This window comes from Otolemur garnettii, unplaced genomic scaffold (assembly GCF_000181295.1).
Source record: "Otolemur garnettii isolate 467f Iridium unplaced genomic scaffold, OtoGar3 scaffold00064, whole genome shotgun sequence".
Taxonomy (NCBI): domain Eukaryota; kingdom Metazoa; phylum Chordata; class Mammalia; order Primates; family Galagidae; genus Otolemur; species Otolemur garnettii.
The window spans coordinates 3,540,316-3,554,082 of NW_003852459.1; the positions used below are offsets into that span (position 1 = coordinate 3,540,316).

The 13,767-nt window shown below is 36.6% G+C and overlaps 1 protein-coding gene across 1 annotated transcript in view; it reads right to left on the reverse strand.

The window, feature by feature from the left end:
• Window positions 1-13,767, reverse strand: part of GTDC1 (glycosyltransferase like domain containing 1) — a 260,937-nt gene that overhangs the window by 181,691 nt on the left and 65,479 nt on the right. Inside the window, 2 exon segments of the mRNA XM_012807129.2 lie at window positions 985-1,158; window positions 4,066-4,233. Of these exon segments, the coding sequence (XP_012662583.2) occupies window positions 985-1,158; window positions 4,066-4,233 (342 nt within the window).

Sequence of the window (13,767 nt, forward strand, 5' to 3'; positions counted from 1 at the left end):
GGCAAGGTGGTTTGAAGTTTAGGACTCACTAACCTGGTTTGGTATTAACTATGAATGAGTAAGACGGTTAGGAAATCAGCATCCAAGTGCAGAGAGGAGGCCTACTGTCCCACAGCAACATCTGGGTGAATTCAGTACGTGTGGAACACAAAGACAGGTGCTGGCCTGCACAGTGTGTGTGGATATAAAATAACTTCCTGCCTGCCTTCCAGAGACAAGGAAGAAACAACCATCTCTGAACTCCCTTAAGGACGGATGCAGTCAGATAAAAAACAGCAGCATCCCCAACTAGTATAAGTCCCACTGAAGTAAACTTCCTATTCACAAGGGAGAAATATTCCTGGTGGTAGTAAAAACAGTTTTGCTAGGTTTAATCACAAGTGCAAAGGAATTCCAGAATGCTCCCTTTGAGCCACATCAACCATTGCTAATTCAGAGTAGGCCTGGTAACAAGGGTAATACAAAACGTACTTAGTAACTGAGAAAGGGAAGCAGCAATTAAATACATTGGCAACCCAACATAGAAGACTTAACTATTAAGATAATAAAAAAAAGAAAGAAGGGGAAAATTAGAAGAAAATAGCACAGGAAGAGAAAATAATCCAAGCAGCCACACAGATTTACTTGGAACAGTTACTACTCTACACATAGAGAAATCACTGGGCATAAGCTGAATATAAAAAGTTGAGAAATCTGCTTGACAATGACTTCTTCAACAAAACAGCAAATAACTAAACAAAATAGTGAAGTGTTAAGCCAACGCAGCTCTCTTTGGCAAATAAAGGAACAAGAGAAAAGAAAGAAAGAGCTCAAAATCTGAAATAACTATCCAGTGATAGGCTGTTATTTAAAATCTTTGTAAATCTCTATTTAAATAACCACACTTATGCTGAAAAGTTAAAACTGGCAAGAATACCCCCAGTTTCCACACGTTAGAGGTGCAGTTTATGACACAATATTGAGGATAAAGTCAAATATACTGACCTGCTCACATCAGGAAACCTGACAGGAAAGTAAATAACTTGGCACTTGGGTCTGATGATGCTTTCCAGATCCTTAGGTCTGTGATCAGGAATCAGCTTCATAAACTTCCCAATGGAAGTGAGAAATGACTCCATATTAAAACTGGAGTTGAATACCACCACATCAGCCACCAGGCTGCGAAAGCAAAGGATAAATGCAAATGATGAGCCCAAACCCATGCGGAGTGATTTTTATCAACCTCGGACCTCTATGGATTAATCAGCGTACAGTGCACCTTAGGCTGGCAAAGAACTCTTCTCTTCCCAGGCAGTGTTCACGTCACTGCCTGGAACAGACAAGTTAAATGTAATACATACCAGTCTCCAGCTTACAATGGTGTGAGAGCAACACATAGTCAGTAGAAACCATACTTTGAATTGTGAATTTTGATTTTCCCAAGCTAGTGATACACAGTACACTCCTCTCTCATGGCGCTGGGCAGCCGCAGTAAGCTAAAGCTCCTAGTCAGCCACAGGATCACGGGGGTGAACAACTGATCTCCTCGTGCTGCCCGATGATTTTGCCCACCTGGAGGCTAACATAAGTGTCTTCAACATGTTTAAAATAGACTATGCTAACCTCTGAGATTAGGTAGGTGAGTTGTATTTAATGCATTTCGACTAAACATTTTCAACTTATGATGGGTTTGGCACTGTCAGATTTCAGCCCATCAGGACACAGGGATACAGTCAGGCACTGTCAGGATATAGCCCCATCATAAGTTGAGGAACATCTGTGTACAAGATTAGATAGAGAAAACAGTTAGTTTTATCTCACCCTAAAAATGATAGATCAATAACACTGAAAGAGAAGATACGTAAGTTCCGGAAGACTCCAAAATCCAATAGAATAAGTACAGATTATAGAATAGGAATATACTACAAGAAATCTTACAGTTTAAGTCCTATTTGCAGAGATAGCCAAATTTACTATTATAGTATTAATACACATCAAAATGAAAAACCAACAAAAGGAGCATTAATATGCCCCTCCTTGTCCAAATACAAGTATTTTCTTTATTTGCTACCTAGTGCAAATTTGGTGGGGATGGGGAGTGATTATAACGTGGATAATACAAAGGCAAGTCACAGAAGTGCTGACACAACACTAAGTGATAAGGAAGTCAATAATATACCGAAAGTTGAAGAATGTTTCACAGCTAAGTCTGTTTTCACCATATGTCACATATTGTAATAGCGACCCCCGGGTCATAATATACAGCTATGACATGTGTTCATAAGTCAGAGGGTTAGTGAAACCCTCTGTTTAAGGTGAGTGCTTATGTCAGTCATCTTTAAGTCCTTAAGTGCCACACGGTCAAGAAAGAAATCTAACAATGCCAAAAAAGCAGAAGTCAGCAAGAAAACTAAAGAAACATTTGAGGAAGCAGGAGTCATACTTTTCAAAGAGAATCTGAACAGGACTGTTTTCTGACACTCTTATTTTTCCTTTGGACAACTGTGAACCACTTTTTCCCCATTAAGAAGCCAACGGATGATGAAGTCCACTTCTCTCTCTCTAAGCCTGTCTATACGTTTATCCTCTGGAGAGGAGCAACGCTGAAAATCATGTGCAAGCTTTTATATTCTCATTCCCTGAGGAAAATTGATCTTTTATGAAAGACAGTGTTAAAACTTTTCAGATATCTACCCTACAGTGCATGTGACCCAACTACATACATTCTTAAACATCCAGTCTGTGCTGGATTATAGATCCAAGATAGTTTTAGAGAAATGTTTTTTGGTGCTTTTCCTCCCTCATATAAGTGGGTATAATTTCCACTAACTTTAAAGCCATCCATAAAAGGAAAAATAGGCTTAATTTTTTTTCCCAGTGATTTCTCAGGGGTAATAAACATACTATCTAAGGAAAAGAATGTTGTTGATTCAAGAAATCAAAAGAATATTACAAATGTTTTCCATATTGATAAAGCACAAAATGATTTTATTTTCATTTTAAAAACATATTTCCCTTCTCTGTTTCAATATAAAATAAAGTATCTTAATTTTATTGTGAAATTTTAAAACGGTTGCTTTTTTATGAGACATTTGATGTGAAGCAGTTCCAGTCTATTTTGATAGCACTGTTACTTCACAATTGAAGCGGCTTGTAAAAATGATTGTAGGAAAACATTTTTAAAAATGCTCAAAACACAGAATTATTATTATATAGCTGCTTTTCTGTGTCAGCTAAACTGTGGAAGAGTTACTAGGAACATCCCAGGAAGAGCTAGGGGTCTGTCTAAATGTATTCGATTGCTGGTAACTGTTAACAAAGGTGAGTAAAATGCACCAAATCATTGCCAAACAGATTCCATTTGACTATTAACAGCTACGTGACTAGGATCCATAGTAAAGCCATTTCAGAGTTGCTATTAACTTCTTTCATTAACTAAATTTCAAGAGATACACTTTGTTGAAGTGACAATGGAAAAGGACCATCACCTTTGAAATGTCATGGTATTTTAAAGCTGTGCCATTTGAAAAGATGCAATCAGAGAAAAAAAAAAAAAACCAAAGATACATTTTCCATAGCTTTCTCTATCTTACAAACAACCAAAAAAAAAAAAAAAAGTGAGAGAGAGAAAACCTCTTATTCCATTAGACTTTAATTTTTGTCTATTTCTCTGTAAATTTCTTTTTTGACTTTAGCTGAGTACAGCGTGATAGAGCTTTGTAAGTAAGAGTTGACTAACTGCTCTTTCTGAAAGTACGCCTAATAAACAATAGATCATGGAATCAAAGGGTGAAGGTCCCTGCCAACCCTTCAATTCTATTTTGAATGTTGTGAAAAATATAGCTGGATAATTAGTTCAACATATAATTATCAATAGACTGTTACAGACATGTATGTTATAAAAGGGTTAGCTGTGTATATATTGCAGACACACAAGTAATTACCATGGTGGAAGATGTGTTTTAATATTTGAACCTACCTTCAGGTGTTTTTTTAAGTATACAGTAGGTCTCCAGGTTTAAAAACTAACTATTGCTAAAGAAAAAGGTGGCAAAGGTCCAATATAATGATACAATCTATACCTACCAGGACAGAATTTGATTGTATCCATATTGGAAATCCCTCTCCTGACATTTCTTGACAGGATATACCAATTGGTTCTCGTGGAAGTACAGAATCTTTTTCAATTTCCCAAGGTCAGGCCGAAGGGCAGCCAGTTCGGTCAGGTTAAGCACTGAGCTTGCAAAGAGGATCCTAGGAAACAAAGAGATTAGGGTTTACTGTCCCAGGAATGCTGGACAGGGTCATCCTTTGCTCTTCTTCGCTCCACTTTCCTCTTCCCACCCCAAGAAAAACATATCCCCTATAGGGACACATCAATAGTTGAGCCTTAATACCATGTAGCAGCATTCTAAGTTTTGATCTCTTAAAAAGCAGCTGCTTAGAACTATAAAAGCCCTGAATCTCATTGGTCTTCTCAGCTGAGTTACTGAGAAATGCAAAAGAAAAAAAAAAAAAAAAAAAAAAAAAAAAGCTGGATGGATTTTATTGAAAAAGGCAAGAAAAGCTCTGTCTGAAGGACAAATGGAACAAAGATAAGGCTGACTGGGGAATACTTTGCTTGCCAGTTTCATTACACTTTACTTCTTTATGCAACCAACTACTGAAATTCAATATATGAGCAGCAATGGCACATGTTCATGTTATGACATAAACTCTTTTGATTTATGCAATAGACATATCTAGTGTGGTCTTTTTCTCTTGGCATGTTTTCTCACCCTCCCCCCACTTTTAAAGTACCCTGTACTACTTGTATATATTTTTTAATCTTTTCTTCTCCATTCCTGACTGCTAATGGCACCAAACACACAATCTGTAAAATCCCTTGCATAAAGTACATATATAAAAAATTAATAAAAAGCTGATTCCTTGTCTTCAGAGGGGAAAAAAGAAACTGAAACTTTACCTATCCACTTTTATAAATGAAAAGAAGTGATTATTTGCTCTTTCATTCTACAAATATTTACTAAAATCCTACTATGCACCAGTGTCTAATCAGGAAGACCAGAAAGGCAGCCCAGTTGGATAAACGCTGCCTATACCAGAGACACATACAAAGTACTAGCTAGAGGAACAAACAGAGTAATTGTCTTGGACAACCTGAAAAATGCTTCCTCGTCAAGGTGCTTACTACATATGGGTACAAAATAGAGATGAAGTGTAATCTCTGAGCAGCTGAGAACATTTAGATGGCATAATTTTGATAGAACATCAACTTTATAACATAATATATACACATAGCATCATTTGACCTTTATCGCTTTAATTCCCATTCTAAAATATGAAGTTCAAGAAGGTTAAGAGTTTTTTTCAAGGATCACACCGGTAGAAAGTGGCAGACTGCTGATCTTCTAAGCTCAAAGTGCTTTTCATTATACCACAGATATGAATTGGTTGTAGACCACTTACACTGCAAATGCATTTTTCTGTACTTAAATACAAAATACCATCCTTGTTATTACCATGATTACAGCTACTGTAAATCCTCCCTTGCTGACAAGCCAAATGGCTAACTTCAGGTGTTTATATGATCTGCAGCACTAGCCTTTCATGTAAGAAGAATGATAACATAATAAGTACATATATCATAAATAGGAATTCAAGTGTCCTCTTCATGGGCTAAAAGAGGCACACAAGACCAAAAGGCAGCAGTCCTTCTGTAAACCCACAGGGCCATATTAATGTTATGTCTTATCTCTGTAAAGTCACAAAAACTTATCAAAGAAATGTATTTATTGTTAAAAGTATCTATCTAGACTCAAATAATACACGGAGAAAATTTATGTTCAGATAATGCTCTATTTTGTACAAAGATGTGTGGTCCCCACCCCTGGACCACAGATCTGGGCCACAAACCTATAGTGTTGTGTGGCCTGTTCGGAACCTTGCACACAGCATTACTGCCTGAGCCCTGCCTCCTGTCTGCCCCCGTCCATGGAAAAACTGCCTTTTATGAAACCAGTTCTTGATGTTGATGTCGAAGCTTCTGGTCGGTGATGTTAGGAACCGGACTGCACAGCAGGAGGTGAGCCCGTGAAGCTTCATCTTTCTTTATAGCTGCTTCCCACTGCTGGCATCACCAGCAGAGTTCTGCCTCCCATCAGATCCTGCCACCCTCACCCCACCACCCCCTCCTCTATCTGTGGAAAATTTGTCTTACATGGAACTGGTCCCTGGTGCCAAAAAGGTTGGGGACTACTGCAAAGATATCCTCAGCCAATACTACCACGTATATGCTTTTCTACAATTATACTGAATATTCTAAAATATGAAGCTATTTGGTTACCTACAAATCTGATCCTTAGCAGAGAAAACAACAAAATATTACTTTCAGTCAATCAATATTTTCCTTAAAAGAGAATGAATGGAAAATCTGTAGGTCTAGTTATTGAGTAATACTCCCTCCTCTCCTTCTATTCTCTCCACCTCACCCCATTTCAATCGCACATGATAACAAGCCATGATTTTCATTCTTAATCTTTAAGACCTCCTCACACACACAGCACAAAAATGCATTAAATGCAGTTCTCATATGATTTATTAATTACAAAGAAAATATCACGCATAAAGGTAAAGAATGGAGAAATCTGGTTAAAACTCACTTAACCAAGTGATCAAAGTTAATACATGCCCGATAATCAGACAAGTGATATCATGTACTTCCAAATATGATGCCCTGAGAAATATACGAATCACCAGTATAATAAACCAGCCTAAAACGCCTCATCTGAATTTAGTAATGAAGAAATAATCAGACAAACAGTCTGCAAAATAACTGGCTTGGAGCTCCAAAAAGGTCACTGTTTTAAAAGGAAAAAAAAAATCTACGTTAAAAGAAAATAAAGAGACACCAAAACAAAAATGTTTTAGTGATCCTTGATTGGATACGGGAAAGGTAAAAACAGATACAAAGGACATTATTAAAACAACAGGGAAAATCTGGATATGGGCCAAATATTAGATTATAAACTTTTGTTAACCTTGAATTTGTTAAGTATAATTCTATTACAATTACATAGGGCAATAGTCTTAGGAGATTCACGTCAATTATTTACATGTAAAGTATCATAATGTCTGCAACTAATTAATAAATGGTTCAGTGAAAATGCTACTAAGAGCAATAAATAATAATATGTATATAATTACATGGAAGAGAAATAAAAATATGCCAAAACATTAACAATTAAGTAAATGGTATATAATAATTCATTGCTCTATTGAATATTTTTGGTAAGTTGTACATCTATAAACCTCAGATTTGGAGGGATATGCATTAAATGGGAGTAAGCAGAAGGAAAAAAAGTCTACCTTCCACAAACAATAAGTATTTCTAGCCATGATCCAACTGTCAATTTGCTACATGAGGGTCATCCTCAGGGTATGTTTAACCAAGGTGAGTCCTTCACTCTACCGGTGCCACATGTTCCTTCTCCTTATTCTAACCACCAGCTCATCCACAATCAAAGAATTCAGATCTCAGATACAGCTCATCCACAATCAAGGAATCCAAACCTTCTTTCTTTCAAAGAACACATCCCAAATAAAAGAATGCAGAACATTCAGAAGAGAAATGAAGAGATTTTCCTAATGTTAAGCATTTGAGACTGCCTACACCAAAACCTCCTTCAGCTTGTTTAATCATTAAGAGGCAATTCACTATGTTTTTATAATTATAGCTAATTTAAAAATAGCTCTCACTACTTCTAAATGGTGGAAATTATCTCCAGCATTCCTCCTTGCTTTTTCACTTGTAAAATGGTAGTTCAACTGGAAAACAAGCAGTTCTTCAAATATTTAGCTCAATAACACCCCAAAAGAAGTGGTGAATTTGCTCACAAAAGGAATACAAGGTATGATCCACAGGCAATTTTTACTTTGGCCCTACCATTCATTTTAAGAATTGGATGATAATACAATGAATGGCACCACTCACTCAGCAGCTAATCCCTAGGCTGCCAACGTACGCTCCTCTCGCCTCCGGTGTTGTTTAAGCAATAAAGCCTAACAAGGTGCACTTCATCACCCCACAGTGTGTCCCTGGCAGGAAAGGGCACAAGGTGATAGCAAAAGCCACTAGGAACAAGATAATTCCTGACAGCTGCTCCTTGAGCACAAGTTAAATTGAACAGTTTATCTCAGCATGAAGATGTTATAAGGTTTTATGTTTAATATTTTTAAATTAACATAAAACCCAGAGAAAGCAGTTGGGCAATCTTTGACAAACACGACATACTACAATCACTGTGTAAGCTGGATTAGTACTTATTACCATGCTACTACAGAATTAAGCTGTTTTTAGACCACCAAAGAGCTTTAAATTGCAACTTTTGTCTCTGTAAGAGAAACCTATATTTAAAATGTCTGCTAAATTCGAATTAACGGCTACATCATTAGCTCACCATTTCACCAAAAGTACAAGGAAGCTGCTATTATAACCGTCTAACCAAACTGGCTCTGTGCTGCTGCTCTGTACAGAGCGGTGTCTTTGGGACAGGGACCACAGACGCGTCTCTATTATTTCTGACACACATTGTATCTATAACTTCAGTCACATTTGCTCAAAACTCAAAACTACTTAACACAATGAAATTTGAGATTAGAGATTTTATTCTTTTCTGCTCATTTTTACTAAACCAGCTGATTGCCTTTTAGCCTATTTACTTAATATGTAAAAGAAATGCTGAAATATACCTAAGCACTGTAGGGGTGTGACCATTATCATCAAGATGCGTATTTTTTTATATCTTCAATGATATGGAAGGGCAGTGAAATGGGGAAGAAAAGACAGGCATTCAATATTTCAGCCACTACCCATACAATCTAGTAATAATCCTTCATAGGCTAGGTTATCTCACGTAAAATCTTTTCAATAGGTCCCCCTCTCTCCAGAACCATTTATCACTGCGTACCCAAGACAGAGTACACAATTTAACATAGATACCAGTTTGGGCTAAGTCACTACTCACACTGAAATACTTTCCTGTATGGCTTTAGGAAGTCTTTGACAAAAGAGTAAATTCTTCCAGCTGCGTCACTTTGCTCACGATCTGGAATTCCTGGTCTAGATTATGTTGTTCGGCCTTATTACCTAAGTCTAGGTTCTCTTGTTCCCGCTCATGGGTTCCTGTTCCTTGATGTCTCCTCTCCAGGAGCCCAGACCCTGCCTTTCTGTGATGACAGAAATGTTCTGTGTCTGCGCTGTCCACATAGGACTAGCTAGATATAGTTACCGAGCACTGAAGAGGCAGTCAGTACACCTGTGGAACTAAATTTTTAATTTGATTTGATTGATTTAATTTTAAATTTAAACTGACTGGCCGTATGTAGCTAGTGGCTACTGTTCTGGAAAGCATAACTCTGGACAGGCCCACTGTCCCTAACCTGACACTCACCCATCCATGTTACCTGAATACAATTTCTTGCTTAATTAATTTTCCCAAAAAAGCCCTTTGATCTGTTTGTGATAAACTAATTTCTAAATTCCTTCTGACTAGCCTAATTTCACTTACCAAGCTCTCCAATTTTGGAATGGCACTATTTTTTCTTTCTATTCCTTCTGATAATTAGAAAATACATATTTATTACAGAAGAGCTTTAAATACAAAAAATATAAAGTGAGAATCACCCACAGCCACTCCAGAGATAGCCACTCTTTGCATTTTGGTGCTCATTTTGCAAGCATATGTTGAGCTCTCATCGTTTGCAAGGTACTGTGCCAAGTGATAGACTTAAAATGGAAAACAAAGTAGCTGAGGAAAGAAGAAAATTGACAGGTTGAGAAACTGAACGAAAATGAAGGAGGCTGGGACACTTTGATCAAGGCAGAAGACTAGTAAGAAATATGGCTATGAAGTACATAGCACTTCTTGTAAGGTAAGATAAGAAAATAATTTTGGATTTTTGGAATCCAAAAATCTTTTGGAAAGAGTCTGGAGGATTTTAAGCAGAAAAGTGACAAAATTATATATGCACGCTGAGTGTATTTACTTTTATTTTCACATTGTAATAGATACATGATATTGTATAGTTCTGTTTTTTGCTTTTAATGCTTGAAAGTTTTATCATGTTAATAACTGTTTCGAAAACATATTATTTTTAATAGATTTCATGAAATGGTGTGCTATAATCAACCAGGGCATGAGTTCTGCATTTATATAATTACAAAGTCTGAAATCATCTTTGTATAATCTCTAATATTTCTGTTACTGTTGCTTATACATTTCATGAGGGTTTTAAAATCACTTTTTAATACCAGAAAACTTTGACTACTATTATATGGAGAACAGACTATAGCGGCAGTTCTCAACCTATGGGTCACGACCCACAGGAACTGTATTAAAGGGCCGTGGCATTGGGAAGGTTGAGAACCACTGGACTATACGGAGCATGGGAGAAAGAAGAGAAAAAAAAAAATGATAGTGGCTTGGACTAAGGTGCCGGGCAAAAGTGCTGCCAAGTGGTCTGACTGATGTGCTGATTGGGCTGCCAGGGTTTGCTGATAGAACTGGATATGAGGAGTGAAAATATAACTGCAGTTTCCTCCCCTTATCACTTCCAAAGCATCTTGACAGTGTTCAGTATAACAGGAGCTCAATGATAATACACATGCATAAATGAAAATTACTCCTAAATTTCAAGTCTTTGGTTTCAACATGTTTTTCAATTCATAAAACCTGTGTAAAAAGATAACTGAGTTCTAATATTCATTAATCATCGATATACAAAATTCATTTTAACACAATTCGCTTTAGTTGTCAGCTACTTTATCTTAATTAGAACATTTCAACTGCATGTTTAAATGCTATGGATTTTCAAAAGCCTTCAAGAAGACTGCATAACAAAATGTTTCCCTTTGCTGAAACAATTAAAAATACAAGATGGAAGTCTTATCTAAAGGAAAAGGAAATGTAGCCATTTAATTTTCTAGGTTCTTGTGATGGGTAATTTACAGGCTGGCTGTTAAACAGAATATCTAGTTTCCCCAAAGCGGAGCAGTTGTGCTTTTTTCCACCATGTAATTTTCCCTCCCTGGCTTATCACAATGGGCAGGAGAGACTGGTGCGAGAAGGCACTGTGTAAAGAACCTTGTCGCAAGGCAGGGAACTGAGGTTTGTAGGTGGGACTGGTCACTAAGCAGCATCTCCCACATGAGGCTGTTTTCTTAACATCCACCCATGTTGTAGTCATCAGCTCTCTGACCTGCCTGACAGATGCTTAAAGAGACCAATTACATAATACCTGTTGAGCATCTTTAGCCAAAGGTCTCTTAAACTCAGGTGGCTCTTAAATTATTCCAGCAACCTCTCATGACTTTTAAATCTTGGTATCTGGCACAGGGCCTAATCCATAAAAGACACTATATATAATGTTTGTAACAAGAAAGAAAGAGACAGGAAGAGAAGGTAGGCCTGCTGCAGAAAAAAAAAATCTATAAATAAATTGAAAATTTTACTGCATACATTTAAACATGTTTTGATGTATGTGTTCATTTCTTTTTAATTTTTTTTTTTTTTTACAGTTTTTACCGGGGCTAGGCTTGAACCCGCCACCTCCAGTATATGGGGCCGGCACCCTACTCCTTTGAGCCACAGGCGCTGCCCTGTGTTCATTTCTTTTTTGGCTTGGAATTCATTACTAGGAGTATTCTTATAAGACCAAAGGTAATATGAACCACTCTGAGAATTTAAAGATAGATCTATTGTAGACATCCTATCAATAAGTCAACAAATCAGAACATTGTGAAAGCTCTTCACCTGACAATGTAAGATTATCATCCCTGTTCTACAGGAGCCAACAATATAATTGGTGAAACAAGCCATGATACAGGAAACATTAAATAACAATAAAAAGATACGTGAAGCTCTGTCCTGCACAAGAGATGTCACAAAGACGGGTGAGATGAATTGTGAGTGAAGGTATAGGCACTAAATTCTCCGAGGCTCAGAAGAAGAAAAGGAAACCAAGAGCAGTGAAAACTAGGAAGTCTCAGGATTTCTGTGGGAGGCAGGGGAAGTTTGGGTCCTGAGACTTTGAGTCTGGAAGGTTTGATGCTATCTGAATAAGTCAGAGAGGAAAGAAACTGTTGGCTAAAGTTGTCTTCTAACAGATCTGGAGATATCTAAATCCAGGATAGTAAGTTTGCACTGTTAGCAACATGGTGACTCCCTGCACATTTGTTATTCTACTAACAATCCTTTATTTCTTCTTTTCTTAATTGAACTGTGAATGCTCATTGGTCAAGAAAAGTGGCAATACAATGAGAAGATGAAGTATCAGACAAAGTACCACCATTAGTGACTGTCATTCTCAAAACAAGAGTGCTCTGAAAACATCCAAATATAGAAGAGGTAAAACCAGTTCATTTAAAACACTGGCTTTCCATCAACACTTTTTGATAATAAAATCCTTATACCACCACAATATTAGTTATCACTATCATGTTAGTAATATATAATATTCTAAAGGAAGCCACATATTGTGCGAGGATTTTTACATATACATCATTTTATTTAATTTCACCACCACCACCATGAGAAGTATGTCTTATATCTCCATTTTGTTGATTAAAAAATTAATCAAGAGGTTTGGTTAAATGCTAAGACAACAGCAGTTACAATGAGGCAGAGGTGAGTTAGTAGAGGTCTTAAAACCTCTACTTTTCCACTTATTCCATACTGATTTCAAATTGTCTAAAATTAGAATGTAATTCAACATTTTTATGTTAATTGTACTTCTTTATAGAGCATGTATAATAAAAGAATATTAATGATATAAAAAAGAATTATAGTAACTTGAAAAGAGGGTTTGGAGTATAGGGGAAATAAGGAGACAGGTTTCACAAATGCTGACTATAAGCAGAGTATCCAGTAGGTAACTAAAGATCATAGTAGTTTAATGAAAGAAAAAGAATTTGAAATTAGAACTTTGTCACCAAATACATATATTAAAAATGTGGGTTGGGATTTGCTATGTATCTATTCTAAGATATAATTTTATATATCTATCCTGTTATAATTCTATATATCTATCCTGTTTCTTCCAATAAAAGTATGTATACCTTGATGAGATAAATTGTATCTATTGTTCTTTTTCTAAAAATTCTATAGTTTCCATAACCTGGCAGTTACCACTTGCATTTTTAAGTTCCTGTAGGCCAGGCCCTAATATCTTTTTTGTCCCCTTTCCTACTCAGGTGAGTAATAAATATTTTCAAATAAGTGAATAAATAAATAAAGCAAGCATTCCCTTAATGACATTAAGAAAATAAAACTAATTGGCTCTGTTTATAGTAAGTGTGGAAAGTGACATGCACTCCTACCACTAACAATCAAGTTGAGAAGCCAGGTCCAATCTTACTTTAAACACCCAGCACAATTCTAGAAAACGTTATTTGATGTCATTTTTGACTGAACCCATTACTTTTTCCTAAGGGTCCAAAATGAAAATTCAGGCAGTCTTCTCTGCTTCACCATCTTAATATATCAAGTACGCACATACAATCCAAAGTAAAGGAACTCAAGGGGAAAGGTAGGTGTCAACCTGGTACAAAGATCAGGAATGTACAATATCATGATGATAATTTCTGTCATCTTCAGGGATTCGTGGTCGTTAGCCTTGAAGAAGTCAATTAACATGCAAAGCACATTTAACTTGCTGAGTGTGCTGGGAACACTTCATATGGTGTTTTATCTCCATAAACTAATATAATTAGTATGCGAAATATTTATA